Source organism: Leucopleurus acutus (genome assembly GCF_964270905.1).
Source record: "Leucopleurus acutus genome assembly, chromosome: 1".
Lineage (NCBI taxonomy): Eukaryota > Metazoa > Chordata > Mammalia > Artiodactyla > Delphinidae > Leucopleurus > Leucopleurus acutus.
The window spans coordinates 4851025-4872485 of record NC_139142.1 but is presented as its reverse complement, the minus strand read 5'-3'; the positions used below and the strand labels follow the sequence as shown (position 1 = coordinate 4872485).

At 44.7% G+C, this 21461-nt stretch overlaps 1 protein-coding gene across 2 annotated transcripts in view; it reads left to right on the top strand.

The window, feature by feature from the left end:
- The window catches only part of EML1 (EMAP like 1), a 141616-nt gene that overhangs the window by 86293 nt on the left and 33862 nt on the right, over positions 1–21461 (top strand). For both annotated transcript variants that reach the window (XM_082839422.1, XM_082839421.1), the window contains exons 4-8: positions 2301–2435; positions 15383–15411; positions 18732–18861; positions 19439–19588; positions 20356–20425. In XM_082839422.1, coding sequence (XP_082695548.1) covers positions 2301–2435; positions 15383–15411; positions 18732–18861; positions 19439–19588; positions 20356–20425 — 514 coding nt within the window. The remainder of the gene's footprint in view (positions 1–2300; positions 2436–15382; positions 15412–18731; positions 18862–19438; positions 19589–20355; positions 20426–21461) is intronic.

Genomic DNA, 21461 nt, shown 5'->3' with positions numbered 1-21461 from the left:
CAAGCCTTTAAAATGCCATGAACTTACCCTGAACTCCCACAAGGACACTATGGAGGTGCCGCTCAGGGCTGCCAGCTGCTGGGGCAGTGTGCCTGAGAGCCTCGGCGGGCCAGATGCTTAGCAGAGAGAGCTCCCACAACGTGAAATTAGCTTGGTGTTTTTCGTCACTGGAAGATCTTGAACTTTAAACATAAAGGTTTCTGTAATTTTTAGACTTCAATCCTAAATTTCAGAAACGTAACGCTCTCCCAAGATCTGTAATTTCCTTGTCCTCAAATTGAGAGTTCTAAAAATTCACATTTTGACCTTAAGGCACACCCGTGCAGATCCCAGCTGTGAGATCCTGGGGCTGTCAATTCAGAGTTTCCTCAGTGACCAAAAAGACTACGCAGAAAGTGTCTTCAGATCATCATGATTATGGTCATTTTATTTATGTTCATTCACTCAGGGAGCGAGATGGCTTTTCAAAAGCCGATACACCGTGCAGTTTTTGAAAACGTGCTAAGAGATTATTTACTGACCGATCGGAAGTTACAGAGGAAAAAGGACTTAAAGTTGGCCCAAAGGAAGGCAGAGATGAGGAGGAAAAGAGAATGAAGGGAAGACAGCAGAGCATCCCGTGTGCAAGGCTCTTGCACATTCTGTGTTATTTAATTGTGAGAAAGGAGGGCTTTGGAATCCAGCCCAGGGGCAGTAGTCTCACTGTCTCAAGCTTCTCAGCTCCTGCCCGTGTCCTCTGGATTGAAATTCAGGTCCGTCTCCACCCTCCCCTGACTGGAGCCCCTGAGGCTTCATCATCATCATCGAGGTCCCCCTCCTGCATCCACGACCCCAGCACCTTAACTGTCCTCTGGGGGTTCTTCCTCCCCAGTCCCTCGGGGTTTATCTGCTACCTGAGATTCCTGTGGCAGTTCCTCAACCAACGTCTTATAGAGTCACTCTTTGCCGGGGAGGTTCTCTCCGTTCTCATCTTCTCTCCTTCCCGGCGTGGAGATTTCCTCCGTGTCCATGGTTCAGTGACCCCCCCAGTTGACAGTGCCAATCCCGAGCCCCCTCCTGGGTTGCAGACTTGGCGTTATCGCCCACCTGCACCCTGACTCTGTGCATCCGGACCAGACCTCCCCCCGCAGCCCCACCCGGGAGCGGCACCACCATCCACTCTTGTCCTTCTTTCTTCCTCACGGAGCAGGTGCTAAATTATAGCATCACATGCCTCTGCCTGTGACAGGGTCAGGGTGACACTACCATTGATCGTTTCATTTATTTCACCCTTTCATTTAATTAATCTTTATCAAGCTTCTATACTAGGCTCTGCAAAGAATATAAGAATGATAAATGAGATGGGATCTCAGGAAACATATGGCTTAATGATGACGATAAAAAAAACAAACAAAGAAACTTTACAGGGCTGCCTGTAATACACTTCCGGGCTCCAAGAGCAAACCATCAACCTACAGCCCCTGCCCTGGCTAACTGACCCCTCACGCCTGTGAATTACCTGTGCGTGTGGTATCCCTTTTCCTAGGACAGGATCTTCCCTACTGTGTCATTATAACACGTCCAAGCCGTTCATTTTCTGTCTCCCAGAAATTCAGAGTCTTCAGGAAGTCTTCCCCAGACATCCCTCACCAGGCTTCCAACCACTCTAGTCCCTCTGTTTATTCAGAAGGAAGTAAGCACTTGCATGGGCACCACCTCTAAACAGAGGCATCCTATAGAGAGTGGAATGTCTTTGTCCCACGTACGCCTTTAGACCAGAGTTCTTCCTTATCAGCACTGTTGACGTTCGGGGGTGGGTCATGCTTTGTCGCAGGGCTGTCCTGGGCATTATAGGGTGTTTAGCAGCACCCCTGGCCTCTATGCATTAAGTGTAGTGGCCCTCCCCCTGCCCCCGTTGTGACAAGCAGAAGTGTCTCCAGACATTGTCAGATGTCCCTGGGGGGCAGAGTCACCCCTGGTTGAGCACCACCGGTCTAGACTGAAAACTGCACAAGGGCGGGGTCACCTCCCACTAGGCCCCTGGAGAGTTCTCACGGTATTGTTGGGAATCTTACCTTTCAAATTCCTCTATAACCTTGAACTACACTGATTGCCGCAGTTACAAAGGCAATGAGGAGAGGCATTGATCTCAAGTGACATTCTGAAAAGTTTTTTGATCTCTATAGTTAGGAATTTCAAACTACTCTATCTTTTAAATATCCACACGGAAATAGAATGTTCTATGTATATATTTTCACACTCAGCAATAAAATAAAATCACTCCGTGAAGGATTTCATTGTCATTTACTTTGTACTTTTAGTACCATCAAGAGGACCAGCTCTTCCGAACGGGTATCTCCTGGTGGTCGAAGGGAAAGCTATGGGGATTCCAAAGGAAACCGGAATCGCACGGGATCCACCAGCAGTTCTTCTAGTGGCAAAAAGAACAGTGAAAGGTAAGGGGCAGCTTACTTCTGGTTCCTGCGGTTCAGATATTGTGTGGCCTCTTTTCCAAGAGGTGAATCAGAAGACCCCCTAATACGCACACAAGCTGTGAGCCCTCCATGCCCCATACTCCTTCTCCTGACGTCACTGTGGGTGCTCATCAAACAGCTGCGGGTCACAGCTCACACCAGTTATCATCCAAGTAGAAAATTACAACTTGAACTCTCAGGGCTCCTATTCAGACAGAAGTCGTTTCTGAGAATTTGCTTAGTACCAACTCCATGGAATTTGAGAACCTGTTCTGAATTTCCATACGGAGCACTTTATATTTCTAATACTCTCTGCTGCCATTTTAAAATTAATTTTAGTGGCTTGTTTGTGAACAGTATTTTCTGCGACAGACTGGGTGAAAAGTAATTTTATGATTTGTCAGAAACTATTTTTAATATTGAGCTAACACCAGAACTAGGAACTATTTTCTTTCTGGTTTCATGAAACATGCTTTGAGTTTTTTCTTTGAGGTTGGTTTATAATGGATTATGATAGCTCCCTGTTAATAGTAACATTTTATTAGTGAAAGCTAATTTGGGGCATTTTAAGAGCTTGGTTTTTTTTGGTTTTTGTTTTTGCGGTACGCGGGCCTCTCACTGTTGTGGCCTCTCCCGTGGCGGAGCACAGGCTCTGGACGCACAGGCTCAGCGGCCATGGCTCACAGGCCCAGCCGCTCCGCGGCATGTGGGATCTTCCCGGACTGGGGCACAAACCCGTGTCCCCTGCATCGGCAGGCGGACTCTCAACCACTGCGCCACCAGGGAAGCCCTGAGAGCTTGTTTTATGTTTAAGAATGTATTGTGTATTTGAGATCAGTTTCTCTGTCTCTGTATGTATCCACTCAATGTACTTTATTGTCTCTTTTTAAACATTGTGCTTTAATTCTATTCTCTCTATTGAGCAAGGCTTAGGAAGGAATTTCAGCTTCACAGGCTAACCATGTTTTGTTTTGTTTTTTTCCAAATGTTCGTGTAAGGAGAAGGCTTAGTCATAAAGCAGTGGACTCCAACCCACAGGCTGAAAAATTTCCAAGCTTGTAAGTCCATTCTGATTCAGTCCTGTAAAGGAAGCTTAAACCCTTTTTCAGTTTTATTCCTAAAAGATATGTTTCATAGAAAGAGATACAGGGGCCTCTCATATCTCTAGCAGGTCAAGTCCACAGTCCATTAACAATCTCAAAACCACTAACCTGGGGTTGTCTTCTAATTTAGACTATTAATAGGACTTCTTATCAGAAGATTATGCTAATTGGGTGATAATACCTTGGAAATAAGGCCAAGTAGTTACAGTGGTAGCAGAGCGTGAGTGAGAGATGCAGGGTGGCCTTTAGGCTTCTCTGAATTCAGCGTAAGCTTGGAAGTTGACCTGAGATGTCTAGATCTTGGCAGTTCTTAAAAACCTGGCTTCTTCTCTGCACATCTGATTTGTATTAAGAATTTCCAAAAAGAATCTGCATTGTGCAAACTCCAGATCTGTTGTATCTTTTAAATCCTATGGCTTTGCTAAGTGTGCTGGGTAAATATTTCCATGAAAGATATTTACAAAGGGTTTTTTTTGTTTTTTAATGCTACCGTAGGAAATTCTGATTTGGAAATGAAGGACTGGGAAAATTTACTAATCATTTTATAAAAATAATTCAGGCAACTAAACACGTCCATTTAAACATAAATTCTTTGTCTCACTAGAGCCCAGGAATAGTAGTTGAGGCCCACGTAGCACTGAACTGGTTGAGTTGCACCTAAGGAGCTTCAGAGAGAAAGTTCCTGCCTTCTCTTAGGTCATTGCTGGTACCGACAGACACCTTTAGGGGCCCATGGGAATGACGGCAGCAGGAACGCCGACAGAAGGAAGAAGTAGCTGAGAAGCAATAGAGGTGAAGGTCAAGCTGGTTCTTCTGTTGCTGCCTGCCCATTTCCCTTCATCTTTCCTTTCCATCCCCATATGAAGAGCCCTACTCTTGGGCTACCTTGACCTTGTACCGAATCAGAGCTGGAGTCTAATGGACCAATGCCCAGTCCCCATGGCTTAAAGCAGGCAAAGAAAGGGATAGAGAGGTGGCCTCGATGCCATTCCCCTTTTAAACATGATCCTCGGTGGTCTAAGACAGCGTGACCTCTTCTGCATCACACACAAGTATTTGTCCATGGTGCCAGGATGCTGTCTTACGTTGTTCATGGTTCCAGAATGCTGTCTTGCATTTTAACACATTGTCCATGTTTGGTTACTATAAACAGCAAGATGTAATGGAAAGGACACAGGCTCTGGACTAAAAGGGAGATCTGGGTTTGTGAGCGAATTTGGCCAGTTAACTTCTCTGAGCCTCAGTTTTTCCCCTCTGTGAAAAAGGGATTTTATACCTAATTCCCTTCAATCTTGTCAGAGAGCTAACTGGGTAGGAAAACACCCATCGTAGCACTTGGCACTCAGTAATGGCAGCTGTTATAAATTGAGACCTGTGCAGAGTAGAAGAAAATAATTCATGAGGCTTTCCAAAATTCTGAACTTCATTTCCTCATTGGTAAGATGAAGGTGGTGGATGACATATGAAATTATTAGTCTATTTTTGGTCTCACACATATTAACTTAGATTCACAGGACACAGTCCTATGAGTGCAAGCTGGATTTTGGCAAAATGTAAAATTGGTTGGGGAGAAATAAAGTATTATACAGTCATCCCAGGTTGTCCGAGGGGGATTGGTTCCAGGATCCCACCCCCATACCAAGGACAGACGCTCCAGTCCTTTAGCCAGTGGGCTCTGCATCCACAGATTCAACCAACCATGGATCTCTACGATTGTGGGTGTTTAATTCCGCAGATGCAGAACCTGCGGATGCAGAGGACCGACCATGTATTCTCATGGTTGTTACTGTCACATCAGAATGAGCTGGTGTGCAGGCCCCGAGCTTCACAGGAAAGCTTATCAGAATGTGAGTGAGTGAGGTGTAACTTTGGGTCTGTCCTGATTTGCAGAAGCAAGTCCTTCACGCAGGGCAGTGCTTTAACTTGTGTCAGTCGCAGGCTGTCTGCTGTAACGCTCACAGTGACCACGCACCACACACAGCACTGGCTCCAGGGCACCTGGCACTTCTGTGAAAATTAGGAGGCTCCTTTCAACATTTATATTCCTCAGTAATAATAATTACACTCCCTATAAACTGTACAGCTCTTACTGTCCAACATAAAATACCAGTGTTTTTGATGTCCTAAGCATTCCCGTTTTCCAAGATACATTAATTTATTTAATAATAATCACGTGTTCTGTGTTCATAGAAACTGTTATTCCTGAGAGTTTCACTTTTCGTGCTCCTGTATCTCCTTTTCTTTGGAAATGGCCGTGAGAGTCAACAGTTTCTCTTGTGACATTGTAGACTTTTATCTTAGCATAGTTAACATTTTAAAATATTTTGCTTGCAATGAGCCACAGAATTTTAACAGCCCTTATTAATCTTTGTACTGACAAAACTTTCACAAGAACAAAAGCAATATATGGCAATGTAATATTCACTTTATATATTATTGGTTGTAAGTGAGTATTAACAGTTATACAGTGATTTGTGTCATAAGGAAGTATTTATTAAATTTAAATAGGGAATCGCCAATAACATTCTGATAAACAACCTGTACTATCTAATGTCGCCAGTTGACTAATCCAAGAGAGGTTTTTTAAAAATTTTTTTTTAAAAATGTTTTATATCAGACAGAAAAACAACTACTGTTTGTAATGCATAGTTTATGTTAGATGTTGCTAGACTGATAAAATGTTTCAATTATCCAACTGGTTCCTCCTTTGTAATTCTGACTGGAATAGGATATATCAACTTTGTAAGCAAGACACTTTGTTTCCATCAAAAAGTTGTTGCAGTATGAGCTGATTTTGTCAGAACAAGAAATGTTTCAGCCATCTGCTGGAAACCTTGTGACACACAAATAAACTGCCCATCTCTGGAGTAAACAAATATGAAGAAAGCTTCAAAATTATGAAGACGTCTGCCACATAAAAGTGTTCCCTTAGATCCCCTTCTGTGTTGTGCAACTGGCTACTTTATCCAGGCCGTGAAGTTCAGAACCCTAAGCGGAACTCTCAGCTCCATCCTTCTTTAAGCTCTAGCGTTCAGTGAGGCAGTCTTGTTTTTTTTAATTTATTTTATTTAAGTAGAGTTGATGTACAATGTTGTGTTAGTTTCTGCTGTACAGCCAAGTGGTTCCGTTATATATATAACATATACAATTATAATAATATAATATGTATATTCTTTTCTATTATGGTTTATTACAGGGTATTGAATATAGTTCCCTGTGCTATACAGTAGGTCCTTGTTGGTTATCCATTGTATATACAATAGTTTGTATCTGCTAATCCCAAACTCGCAATCCATCCCTACCTGCCGCCCACCCCCACCCGCCGCCCCCGGCAACCACAAGTCTGTTCTCTATGTCTGTGAGTCTGTTTCTGTTTCATGGATAAGTTCATTTATGTCATAGTTTAGATTCCACATATAAGTGATATCATATGGTATTTGTCTTTCTCTGTCTGACTTCACTCAGTATGATGATCTCTAGGTCCATCCGTATTGCTGCAAATGGCATTATTTCATTCTTTTTTATGCTGAGTAATATTCCATTACACACACACACACACACACATCTTCTTTATCCATTCATCTGTCGATGGACATTCAGGTTGCTTCCACATCTTGGCTATTGTAAACAGTGCTGCTATGAACATAGGGGGTGCATGTATCTTTTCGAATTATAGTTTTGTCCAGATATATGCCCAGGAGTGGAATGGCTGGATCATATGGCAACTCTATTTTTAGTTTTTTGAGGAACCTCCGTACTGTTCTCCATAGTGGCTGCACCAATTTACATTCCCAGCAACAATGCAGGAGGGTTCCCTTTTCTGCACACCAGTGAGGCAGTCTTTTGATTGACACCTCAGGGTCCTCAAGGCTCAGCATTGCTTTTCTTTTCCTTTAGCATCACTGATGGTGGAATGTAAATCTTAATCTTCAGCCTGGGTTCAAGGTCCTTCATCTACTGGCTCCTCACCCTGTCTTGTACCCTGATATCCACAGCTTCCAACACTGGCTCTTACTTTCCCCCAGCAGGATTTATTTTCCTTTTTGTAGTAATCTATTTATTACACAAGTAAACATGTGTTTTAGGATATCCAAATATACAAAACAGAGGAAAGGAAAATCCCCTATTATCTCAGCACTCAGAGAACTCACAGCTACCATTTTATTGTGTTTCCATCCAGACTTTATTTCTAGGGTGTTGCATGTGTGTAGGGTATACTTTTTACATAAAGAATATTCTTCTGCATACATTTTGTAACCCTCTTTTTCATTTGCTGTATGATCATGTCTTTGTGTCAGGAAATATACTCTTACAACGTTATTTCAGATGTGGATCATTATTTATCTAGGCGAATGCACTTTTGTTGGACGTTTGGATACCAACAAGGCTTTTCTAGTCCTGTCAGACCAGCCCAACATCTAGAACAATGCCCAGCATACAGTGGGTACCCAATAAACATTTGTTGAACAACTCGTTTTACCCCAATCAATATAACAAAAAGAGTGTAGACGGATGGGGCATTATAGCCATAACCAAATTTTAATCCCAGCTCTGCCACTTTTGTTATGTGACTGTGAACTAGTTACTTAACCTCTTTGGGGTTTCCCTCAGCACCAGTAAAAACTAATACCTACCTCTCAGGGCTGTTGTGCGGATTAAACAAGATGGTGTGCGTAGCGTGGGGCTGGCCGACGTTGGTGCTCCGTAGATGGTGTGAGTACTGATATTTGCCTTCTCCATCCCAGAGTCGGAGCTGATGTTTGTACACCTTTGCTCACCCCACTCCCCAATCTTGAGTGCCTCTCTTTTCTTTTTTTGCGGTACGCGGGCCTCTCACTGTTGTGGCCTCTCCCGTTGCGGAGCACAGGCTCCGGACGCGCAGGCTCCGTGGCCATGGCTCACGGGCCCAGCCGCTCTGCGGCATGTGGGATCTTCCCGGACCGGGGCACGAACCCGCGTCCCTTGCATCGGCAGGTGGACTCTCAACCCCTGCGCCACCAGGGAAGCCCTTGAGTGCCTCTCTTTTTTGGGACATTCCAGAATTCTCCAACTCCCATTTCTGATCTCACCCCAACCTGAAAAGGGCGGAATCAGAAATTCTGAAGATTTCTCTCACCTTACTCATACCCTTTCCCAGCACTGTTTGACTCACTGAGTACCTACCATGTGCAGAACAGAGCGTAAGGCTTGGCGGGAAGTGGGAAGGAAAAGCCCACGAAGACTCATCCTCTCAACAAATACGAATGACACCCACAACTGAAGAGGGCCAATGTCCTTCATTTCCAAAGGTCACAACACACACCAGCGAGGGAAAGGACAAGTTAACTCAATCGGAAAGTGGGTAAAAGGTTTGAACAGAGACAGTTCGCTGAGAAAGAAATACGAGTAGCCAATTAACTAAGGAAAAGATATTCAGGGCTTCCCTGGTGGCGCAGTGGTTGAGAGTCTGCCTGCCGATGCAGGGGACACGGGTTCGAGCCCTGGTCTGGGAAGATCCCACATGCCGCGGAGCGACTAGGCCCATGAGCCACAACTACTGAGCCTGCGCGTCTGGAGCTTGTGCTCCACAACGAGAGAGGCTGCGGCAGTGAGAGGCCCGCACACCGCGATGAAGAGTGGCCCCCGCTCGCCGCAACTAAAGAAAGCCCACACACAGAAACTTAGACCTAACACAGCCAAAAATAAATAAATAAATTAAAAAAAAAAAAAAAGATATTCAAACTCAGCCTTCATTAAAGAAACCCAAATGAAAGTAAGAAGATAGCATATGTAGAAAAATCTTTTTTTTTTTTGCGGTACGCGGGCCTCTCACTGCCGTGGCCTCTCCTGTTGCGGAGCACAGGCTCCGGACACGCAGGCTCAGAGGCCATGGCTCACGGGCCCAGCCGCTCCGCAGCATGTGGGATCTTCCCGGACCGGGGCACGAACCCATGTGCCCTGCATCGGCAGGCGGACTCTCAACCACTGTGCCACCAGGGAAGCCCCTAGAAAAATCTTTTTATTGTAGTATTGGAAAATCAAACAGATACCAAAACCAAACAAATGCAGAGCTTGATGAATTACACTTTTTAACACTTAGTAAGTGGAGGTTTGTCCCTTGTCCTAAGTGGCATATGTATGTGTCTGGAAACTTGGCAGGAGGAGAACTCCAGCTAATCCTTCAGGATGCCCCTTTCTCTGGGAAGCCTGCCTGAGCGCCCAGGTCTGAGGTAGCTGCCTTCCAGATTGCTTTGTTCCTGCCCATTAACTTTATCTGTAACTGTAACTCCTCCCTCCCCACCCCCCAGGGGCTTCCCACACATTCCGCCCCCCCCCCACCCCCGCCCCCTTAAGCTTTGGGAGGGCAGAGCTATGTCATTTTTTCTTCTTTATATTCCTAGCACTTTGCACAGTTCTGGCACACAGTAAGTGCTCAATAAACATTCGCTGAATAAATGAAAGGATGTTACCTATATACTGTACTTAGATTTTAAAACCATAGTCATTTAAGAACTATGCAAACAGCACCACCTATTGGTAGATGATTTTAACACTACATTTTGGATTCCGAAACGTTGGAAATTAGGTGATTTAAATGAATCTTTTTTTTTTTTTTTCAAATGAAAAGATTGTTTCACTCTTTAAGCCAAGGGGTCATTTAGTTTTTAACAAATGTTAAAATAATAAGTGCTGGTATGGTATTCTTTATTTTGTTTTAGTTTTGAGGCTGTTAGGTGAAGAGCTCAAAAGTACATACATGTATTGATAGGTTATTGTCAGTGAAATTAGGAGGAAGAGGGAAGTAATATTAATTAATAACCGTGTGTTAGATACTTTGTCACATGTTATATACGATCCTGCTGGTACCCTATGCCTCACAGTGGTTTTAGTCCCATTTTTGTAGATGAAAGAATCTAAAGTTTATGGAGGTAAAATGATTTGCCCAAATAAAACACGAATCCAACTGCCTTCAAAATCTGTGCTCCTGGGACTTCCCTGGTGGTGCAGTGGGTAAGGCTCCGCGCTTCCAGTGCAGGGGGCCTGGGTTTGATCCCTGGTCAGGGAACTAGATCCCACATGCTGCAACTAAGAGTTCACATGCCACAACTAAGGAGCCCGCCTGCCACAACTAAGGAGGCCTGGAGCCGCAACTAAGGAGCCCGCCTGCTGCAACTAAGGAGCCCACGTGCTGCAATTAAGGAGGCCGCGAGCCTCAACTAAGACCCAGTGCAACCAAAAAACAAAAAACCCTGTGCTCCTTCTGCCACGTTAAACTGGAAGTATTGGTTGGAAATGTCTATGAAGCAGTAGTTTTTGTCCCCAGTAGCAACTTCTAAATATTTTAAATAGATGGTTCCTGAATGACCCTACTTACAGTTAACAGCTGCTTACTTAAGGGCAATTTATAAAAAGAATCATTATTTACGTAGCAGAGTATCTTGACTCCCAGCAGGGATCACATTTCATCAAGTGAAGTCATTTTCAGAAGGAGTCATGGTATGTATGCCGAGAGGTACCATTTTTGTAGATGAATAAGTTGCAGGGAAAAAACATGTTTGACTTTGGAACGGTCTCCTCCTCGATCAGGCCTTATTAATCATTTTGTAAAGCAAGTATCTCTGCTCGGAAGCATTTGGCCACTGTCAGTCTGCCCTAATTCCCGTCTCCAGAGCTCCCGGTTACATGCGTCACCCATGTGTCGGAGACCGGCTTTCAGGACCTTGGGGTAAATTAGTAACAGATACGAATGTGCTAAGCGCGGATCCCACCGCAGAGGAGCAGTGCAGGGAATACTCGTTGCATCTGAGTCTGAACGAGTTCTTGGCTGGACTCTCCCCCTTACAAACACCCAGCCCACAGTGAGTCATCTGAATGATATCAGATGAAGGGGAAACAGCCACTTTTGACAGTCCCGGCAACCAGAGTCCACAGTGAACGTTTTCGGGGATAACATGTGACTTGGGTGATTATAGCTGCTTCGTGGTGTGAGCTCACAGCTCCGGGTGGGAGTTTTTCTTTGGGCCAACTGTCTGGTTTCCTCCTACTGCCTCTAGATCCAGCTACTGGTCTGGTGAAGGCTCCAGGCTTCCTCACGTCCTCCGTGACCCCCAGGTACTGCTTCTAGTTAGGAGAGTCTCCCGAACCTTCCAGCTTTAGGGAGTGTACAGCCAAGCTCTTTCAGCAAATCTCCTTCCTGCCAAAAACAGAGCAGTAAAAAGACCCGCACTGGATTGCACCGTGGTTCATTTTGGAGATATTGGGCCCAGCAGCCTGAGGCCGGAATAGCCAAGAGACGAGGGTGTGCTTGCCAGAAGGGAAATCCTTTCTCTCCTCTGGGCTTACTTCAGTCCTGGGCTTCAGGGTGGGGAACATCTGCGCTGACTCCACACTCGGACAGGGATGGATGGAGCCTCATTCTGGTCCCAGAGTTTATTCACTCTCCCCCCGCCCCCAAGAACCACACCCTGGCGGCAGAGGCAGTGCCAAGTCCCCCACTTCAGTTTTCCATTTAGACCATTTAAGGAATGGGTGCCCAGGGACAAATTATACCACACCTTGAGAGGCAGTCGTCTCCCGTTCCAAGTGAGCTCACAAGCCGAGCGTGTTTCCAGTGTGCTGGGTCTGAAGGGCCCACGCTCAGCTCTATTGACGGTGAGTTCAAGATCGGACAGGTGATCGGCGCGCGGCTGCCATTCACTGATTTTGACCTGGGGCCACAGCATCCTTAACTTTGGATCCTCGTCATCACATGTTCTGTGGGTTTGCCCTTCTGTCAATAGTTGGAAAGATTTGTTGTCATTTTATAGGTTTGTATTTATCAGACGTGCATGTGTGAGTTGGAATAGTACCTTTTCCCAGGCTTCTTGCCTTTCAGGAGGGTGGTATGTGGGCAGGAATCGTGGGTTCTAAAGTAAGTATAGTATATCTTTCTATAAAAATTGAACTTTCTAAAATAACGAAGCCTAGCGATAGTATGTTTTCTAAATACAATACCTGTAATACCCAAAAGGTAAGGCATAGTTGAGAGCAAGGTGTAAAGAACTATGAGAACTTCAGTGCCTGGTACCTCTCAGTGACCTTTAGCTGTTAACACTCAGCTGCCTTTTCCTGGTCTTTTAACTAATCTTTCATCCATCTTCTTCAACATCAGAATTCCACTGGCTTCCCTGTATTTGAAGTTCAAATTCCCCTATGGATGTTCTCTTTCTAAGAGGAAGATGATCTGTAATTGCTCTTTTCTATCTCTAGGGAGGGTTCCAGATTGCTTATGTCTGTTTCATGGACTTGGCATCTTTCTGCTTTTGTGATCAAAGTCATGATGGAAAAATAACATTCCTGTCTTCTAATTCCCTGCCTGGCTTACCTAACCAGTAGGTTTGCTTTGTAATCTTCTGTTTTAGCTTTTCCTCTTGTGTCCTTGCCCTGCCTGTGAATCTAATAAGATATAAAAGTTGCAGTTAAGACTTAACGCTCCTGCTTAGAAAATCACAAGAGTGTCACTCCCCCCAACGACGAGAACAAGCCAGGTGAGCCCGCCGTGGATCCGAGGTCACCGAGTGATATGACGAACTCCAGCCCCAAAAGTGACCAGCCCCTCTTAGGAGGGACTGCCCTGGCCGCCGTGATCTTTGGCAGAGCTGCAGGAGAGGAGGAATGGTTGTAAGAAGAAAGGAGCTGACAGCTTGTAGAATCCCGAGAGGCCGAGTGGTGTAGAACTCTCGGGAGCCCCAGGCACAAAGGGAACCTTCACACACACGTACCCCTTTTCCACAGACCTTCGGTGAGCTTGTGACAGAGCCTGGGAGCAGGACAGGAGTTCTGAAGCCACCCTTTCTGAGCCCAGGCATGGCACCTGCCGAGGGCCCAGCCCGAGGACCGGGAGGGATGCTCCACACTGGGCCTTGTGTGGGTACCACCCCGAAGGAGGGACGAAGATGCTGAGAGGGGGCCCTGGAGGGACTGCATGCCGTGATGGCGCAGTAAAGACTGAGGACTGACCGGGAGGACAGCGAGAAACGCCAGGCGCCAGGAAGTACCGGCTACCTCGGGGGAGGTGGGGGGCAGCAGGGCTGTCGGGACAGCCCCCAGCGCCCCCGGCCAGACGCACACCCACGGGGCCAGCTGGGATCAGAGGCAGGGAGGGCTCCAGACCTTACCAGCTTCCAGGCAGCAGCTGAAGACTGTTACAGGCCCCGGGACGCGGTCGTGAGCAAAGATCTCTGCCCTCCTGCGCTTCTGGGGAGAGACAGATTAATACAGATAAAGCCAGGCGGGGCGTGGTGAGCAGGACCGAGGAGGCCGCAGAGTGGAGCATCGAAGAAGGCCTCTCGGGGCGGCTCTGAGCACACGCCCGGCCATGCGCTCTCCAGGGGGGTGGGAAGCTGGGGTCCACACCGGGCTTGGGAGCTGCTGGCCCAGTCTCGGGACAGCAGGGACAGAGTGTCTGGAAGTCTGTGACTGAGGGGAGAGACAGGAGGATGAGATCGGAAAAATGTCGGGGTCCACAGAGGTTGTTTTGGGCCTTCAGGGCTGATGGAAGTTAGGCTTTTGTGTTAAATGGTGTGCGGGGCCTGCAGAGTACTATTTTCAGTGACCAGTGGTTCGCATGCAGAAATCTCAGCCCATAGCAGATCCACCTACTTGAAACACAGTAAACCACTCTTAAAGCATCAGTAAAGAGTTTCCCGCCATATACTCATAAAATTATCTGAAAATCAAGGCCATTAATAAATAATATCATTTATTACATCATGGGATTAGGGGTAGTTTTTACTGGTGGTGTTTCTCAGTGTATTTCAAGTTTAAAATGAAGGAGAAAAGTAACATTAGGACCGTATCTGCTCCAGTATGTGTTTTTCAACATGTACGCACAAAAAATGTAGGCGCCTCTGCAGGTTCACAGTTCTCCCAGCCCTCTTTGGGACGGGTTTCGTTTATTTACCGTGTCTTTTCCACATCTTAAAGCGGGAGGTACTCTGGTGGGGTAGGGGTACCTTGGAAGACGGCATAGACATCGGAGTCTCACAGGCTTGGCTTCAAGCACTGGCTCTGTGTTTGAACGGGACGCACTTCCTGCCGTGCTTGGGAGTCCCTTCCCTTGTCTGGCACGAGGTGACAGTCTTCCCACAGGCGGCTGTCAGGTTGTCACGGGGAGGGCTGTGCCCTCCTGCACTTGGGGGGACTCCCCATGCAGGCTCGTCCTGTGGGAGGATTGCCCCTAGGGATGACCTCAGTCCCTGGTGGTGTGAACTTGAACACAGTGGGGTTCTGGTTTCCCAGGTGCAGTCATGGGGGGTCTCGGCCTGGCCAAGGCCCACAGTGGGGATCCCCACATGTCCCAGGATGTGGCCACACCCTGACATTCCTTATTCTTCCCTCTCTCCCACCCCTTCATCTTCCCCCCGCCCACCCCGTACCCATCCCTGCTGGCAGCTGGACGCTAAAAGCTCTCTCCCCAAAGCCCCTGTGACGGGAGTTTGCTAGTTTTAAGTAAGTTCTTCAGATAATCTGCCAGAAGAGCGTGGAGAAGGAAAACAAACCTTTCTACACATTTAGGCAGGGCTGTTCCCGTCGTGATGAGCCACATGTTTTCCGTCTCCAAACCTTTATCTGTTCTCATAAAAAGCACATCTTTGGTGGTAAAGTCGGGATTGTCGTCTCTGGCACCTGGTTTTGGACACTTTTGCTTACGTTCCTCCTCTTTGCAGTTACATGGTTTTGTTTTTCTTTTTAACAGCATCCGTGTGACAAACTGCGGCAGCTAGTGGGGTGTGGGGTCTTCTGTGAATGAGACTAACCGCCACCCCCAGCCTCCCTTTACAAACTGGTTTGGTTTTATCTCCACAGCAAACCCAAGGAGCCGGTCTTCAGCGCAGGTAAGGCTGATTGAATGTTGGTGCGGGCGTCCCTCAGTCACCTCAGGACTTCAGGGGCGATAAGAAGTAGTTATTCAGGGGCAGCTGGGACGGGCAGAACATGGGGGTCCATGTGGCAGGACTGGGGGCTGAGCGCTCACTGTCAGCCTGTACCTGGGGGTCTGATGGCTCACGTCATACAGAGACCACCCAGAAAATGGTCCTAAAGACTAAACCCTTTACTCACCCCCTTTAAACCGATTCAAGATACATCAGTAAGGAGGAAGAGTGAGCTGCCATTATACTGAAACAAAAGTTCTAGGTTAAAAGACTCCTGTTGCTTTGTTATCTCTTCCTTACTAATGGGGCTCCCCCCCCCATCATCAACATTTACATTTCTCTGAAGGGGAAAGTTTCTGATGCATCCAGTTATAACTTTGTCTAAAAGCAACTTTTTTTTTCTTTTTCTGCCTTTGATTTCCTAAACTGCAAACTAATAGTTCATATATATCTTTCTATATGTCTTTTCTAACACATTTTATAATAAGGGAGCTGCTATTTTGAGAATAGTAACCTTATTTGAAAGTGTGTTTAAAAACGCAAAATCATTGACAAGTGTGCAACGGGTTAAATAAATTCATTTAATTTTCCAAGGTTTTTTTCCCCCTTAAGTGCACAATTGAAACATGAAAGTCGGACTTTCCTATTTATCCGCATGTGCTTCAGTATTCATTTCGTTTTCAAGAAGCATGAAATTACTCACTGAAAATGTAATCACCCTAAGCCTGCAGAGCTAGGTCTGGAGTGCACTTGTCAGAATCCCCGAAATGTGTCCAGGTTTTTCTAGCAGGGGGCCGGGAGCCTCTCGGCCTGAGGGCTCGGGAGTGCTCCCGGGCAGGCCAGTCACTCTTGCAGTGCCCCATCGTCTCTTTACCCAGCACTTCTGTCTCTGTCTCCGAAATCACAAGGGAAACGCCGGGTGACACACTGCAAAGGTAGGCGGCATTTCTGAAACCTCATAGCTCTCTGAGCAAAGCTGTGACCCAGGCTGCAGAAACTCTTTTCATACAGGCCAACAGATAGTCTCCTTGTATGAAAATGTTTTTGTGATGCAAACCACTTTGATTCGTTGGAAGTTAAAAGCATTCCTGAGCATTTACTGGGGTGGGTTTTAATGAGTAGCTATAAATTGGATCTTGATGGATTATTGGCTGATTATAGGAACTCTTTTTAAAATCTGTGTGAACCTTAAGAGAGCTATAGGGCAACCCCTGGATGCCCCACTGTTTGAAACCTGCACTGCTGCTGGCCGCTCCCTCTAGCACCTTTGGGTTTGGTGGGTGTGTGCTGTTATCCTAATATGCCTGAAAAAAAAAAAACCCCAAAAAACAAAAAAAAAACATTGCTTTCCCTTGCTGCGTTTTTCATTTTAGTTGTAGAATGTCTGACTTACCAGTACAAAACAGTGCCAAGGCTAACTCCAGCGCTTTTTTGCCCAGTCCGGTGATGTAGAACTGCCCAGTGAGCAAACCTCCATCATAAGGACTTTACCAGCACATAACAACCATATACTCAAGTAGATGTGTCACTTACGTTGATCACATGCAGCCCTACTAGGCTTCTTGTGTGTGCTGTGGGATGGCATTATATTCCCTTTATTCGGAATCTGCATTCCGTGATTCCCCTTACAAAGAGAATTAACGGAATCGCTTGTCACTTAAGCTGTCACACCCACCCCTCCTTGTCCCCCTTCTATCGGTCTGCCGGGTGCTTTTAGGGTCTGCAGCTGAGGTAGCCACACTGTCTGATGAGCTGAGACTCAGGTGAGGGATTAAGGAAGGGAAGAGGTCAGCTGAGGCGAGCATGGGTAGAGGCACGGAGTGGTGTGCAGGTGGCAGAGAGAGAGAAGGTTCCACGGGGTGGGGGGTAGCTGTGGCCAGTGAGGTCACGTACGGGAATAGCGGGGCAGGGCAGTTAGAGCTTTGGGTCCAGCAGGTAAGAGAGTGGGAGAAGGATTCTGAATCCATTGTGGGCCTTGACAGGTTTGGCAGCAGCATCTAGGATGACCGGGGCGGGGGGCGGGGTGATGAGAAGGCCTGCAGTGCCGTGGGCCTCAGATGGGCTAGTCCCAGCGGAGCTGGGGAGGCGGATCACAGAACAGAGCAGCTGGCACGCTGTGTGCAGGAGTGAAGAGTGTATCGCATGCATTTATGACCTGACTTGCACGCACACCATAACATAAAAGTGGGATGGCCTCTCAACTTCCAAGCAATGTTGCATGTGGCATTGTTTGCAAATCCTTAGGAATAAGACTTACAAAACTAATTTGTAAATGTGGTACTTACGACACTATAATTACTTTATGACTTCCTCAGCAATTTCCTCTCTGCGGAGGATTTTTCTGTTGAGTGATGTACAGATATCCGTGGTCCCAACTGCCCAATTTAAATGCCATTAAGACCCAGTCCTTTGATCTGCAGTGAAGCATCAGAATGCAGTGAGTTCTGAATCAGAACAGAATTCATCAAGAGCTCACAAGACATTTTCTTTGGTCTTATTATATCCTGAAAACTGTAGCCAGAAAACCCGAAGTCGTTTCTTTTTAAAAGTCCAGGAGTTGCCCCTTGTCCATATGTTATTGGGTTTTACTTTCATCCCTATAATTTATCAAAACATCATAAGTTATTTTGTTATTAAAAATGTTTGTTTAAGAAAGGTTTATTTCCCAGTTTCTCTCTCTAATGGGTCTTTTGTTCTCTGGTTTTCTATTTCTAGCTTTTCTTTGAGCATTTTCCTCCTGCATGCATCCCAGCATGTACTTCTGCTGATTTTGTGTTCTTTACACTTGAAAGAAGTGTCCAGTGTAAAAGATACATAAAGACACATTTTTACATTGCGCTATAACACACCAATTTAAATATTGAAAGATATTTTATGAATTTTGATACTGACATTGTATATGCATTGAACTCAATAAAGAATTTAAGTGGATTTCTTGTGTTAGTTGTAATTTTTGGGGGGGGGGTGGCATTTTTCCCCCTCCTGATGAGGAAACGTAAGCACTAAAATCTCTCATGGAAAATAATTGTTGGAATCCAGTTCTTTCCTGCCTTTTACAATTTCTTACATTACTTAAGTAAGCAGAATGTCAAAGGCAAACAAGATGAAAAATTTTGTTTCAAACCGTTTGTGTTTTAGGTAGTTTTCCCTAGGACTTTAACCAGAAAGGACATAAAGGGCAAAGTTTCCGCTTTCCCATTGAAAGGCTAGAGAACATATAACCTTTTTTCAGGTACGCTGGGCACTGAGGTATCCTACTGACCTCTTTGTTCTTTTCATAGAAGAAGGATATGTAAAAATGTTTCTTCGTGGACGCCCTGTTACCATGCACATGCCCAAAGATCAAGTGGATTCTTACAGCTTGGAAGCAAAAGTAGAACTACCAACGAAGAGACTTAAGCTGGAATGGGTGTATCCTTTATTCATTGATTAAGTCTTACACGAAGTAATCAGTCGATGAATGCTTTTATCGAAATTCAGCTGTAGAAAATCATGTAACTAAACCATGCTGGCACAAAGTTTTTAAACCCAAAGAAAGAAAGAGGGGTACCCTGGAAGGAAAGACTAGCATTGCCCCCTCAGCCAGTAGGGACTTGGCTAACCTTGGGGCCTAACTTCAAGTTAACACCGACTAATTAAAGAAGGAACATGAGGATGAACCCAGGACTAAATGAAGGAAATACAGTATATGGCTTATATTAAATGGACATGTAGCACAGGTAGAATACCCTTTCCAAAAAAGAAAACGAAAAAGCTCCCACAAAATCTAAGCCACAAAAATCTGAGTCAGCCGTATGACTAGCGTTCTTGAAATAAAGCTGCTGGAGCCTTCATAGTATGAGATTTGGGAACATGAACGAGCTTCCAAGAAGAAGAAAATGAAAGACAAGAAAATAGAGCCCGTGAAAGAGTTGGGTTTTTATTTTATTTTACTTTATTTTTTACTTTTAAAAAACATATTTTTTATTTTGTCTTGACGTACACGAAGCTATGGGTACAGGGGTCGAGACTGTCGTAACAACCTGTACTTGCTTCCAACGGGCGAGACTGTGTATTTCATCGCGTCCGTGGTCGTGCTGTACAATGTGGAGGAGCAGCTTCAGCGGCATTACACGGGCCATAATGATGACGTGAAGTGGTGAGTCCTCAAAACCGGGATTCCTCTGACACCTGTGGGAAGAGCATTGGCAGAAAGGGTTCAGTGATGGGATATAACTAAAGAGAAAGAAAGGGATCTGAGAAAATAGGATCTTTGGGGAAAACTCTTCTTTGTGTTCTGGGTAGCCTACTCTCTAAGACACCTTTTTAGTTTTCTATCCTTATAACACATCATCTTAACCAACCATGCTCCCTAAACAAATAGCTCTAACAGACCCCTATCTGGAGGCCTTCTCGTGCTAACGGCTTCTAATTTGGGTCTTTATTTTTTAATGAAAATGTTTTGCCTCGTGTATGTCAGGGTCTGCTATTCCTATAATTCATTTATACCTTTGGTAGCGATTTTATGTATCTGGAAAAGATGATGGATGAATAGATGGATTTATGTATTTCTATTTATCCTGACTCCCTGGTCAGTTATTAAAATGCTGTTGGAAAAAGATGATGCTTTTGCTATTTGAGATACTCAAATGACTTCTTAATAAAGATTGTATACTAATGAAGTGGTTCTGAGATTGAAATGGTGTTTCCCAAGCAGAGGGTGCTTTTTCTTTGAATTTGAAAATCCTCTATAGATAAAGGAATTAAGATGAAATGAAATGAGGTGCTTAGAGAATTTATCATGACTGTAAGAAGTTAGGCACTGTGTATATCTTACTTTTAAATTTTTGACCAGATTATATTTGCTCAAGGGAAGAGTGAAGCTTACCTTTAAACGGTAGATGTTTTTTAAATATCTCTTTTTAGCCTTGCAGTTCATCCTGATAGGATCACGATAGCCACAGGACAAGTTGCAGGCACATCTAAGGATGGAAAAGTGAGTTCTATTTTAATATTTTTGTAATGAACTGGTAACACAAAATAATTTTCTGAAAATTTTGCTGACGAATGAGCCTGCTTAGATATAAAATGTCTGAGTACTTCTTAATCCCTCATTTGAATTTTTTATTGCAAATGAAAGTTCTTACACTGACTTTACAAACCCCTTGAGCTCACCTTAGTTTCAGCTAATTTTTAAATAGCATTGTTCTTGCCTAAGAATCCATTAACTCTTAAGATACTTATTTACACACATGATAAACATTAAAATGTTAAGTACACATTTAATAAGCAAAGTTAAAATCATAATAAATAACCATTTGAATTTGGGGCACGTTGCCTCTTCAGTGAATTTCAGACACCCTCTGCCATGAATTCCCTGTAATCATGACTTCAACCCATGGAATTTGTGTCTGGGTGTAATCTATAAGGGCTGCTGGAAGGATTTTAGCCCAGATTTTGTAAGCACTTCAGCAAGACTTCAGTTTGTATTTTAAGGAATCAGAGAAGGAGCTAGTAGAATTTGACAAACAGAACAACTCAAAACTGGCTTCCACGTACTTATTTACCACAATCTGTGGTCATTGTCATGTCTTATCCAAAACTTCTTGTAACTTTTCTGATGTCCATTTTTGTATAGCATTGTGTATCCATGCACAATGTATGATCTGAAACTAATTACATTAAGTTCTTCCATTTTTATCCTGAGTGCTACCATTTTTCAGAAAATATTTTAATAACATCAAATTTTAACTATTTATGCTATTTTCCATTAAAATCCTATACTTGAAAGGAGGTAACAGGAACAACGGAAATCAGACCACTATTCTGTAAACACAGAGGGAACAGGGTCTTCATCTTCTTTTTTTTTTTTTTTTAACTGTTAAATGATTTTTAAAAGTTATTTGAAATTAGTAGTAAATCATTTGTTCCTCCCCTCTAGTGGCTTAACTGTGTATTTCAGTTTCTGGCCTTGAAATTGAATCAGAACCTTAGAGCCAGAGAAAATGTCATAGCTATCTGAACCATGCCTT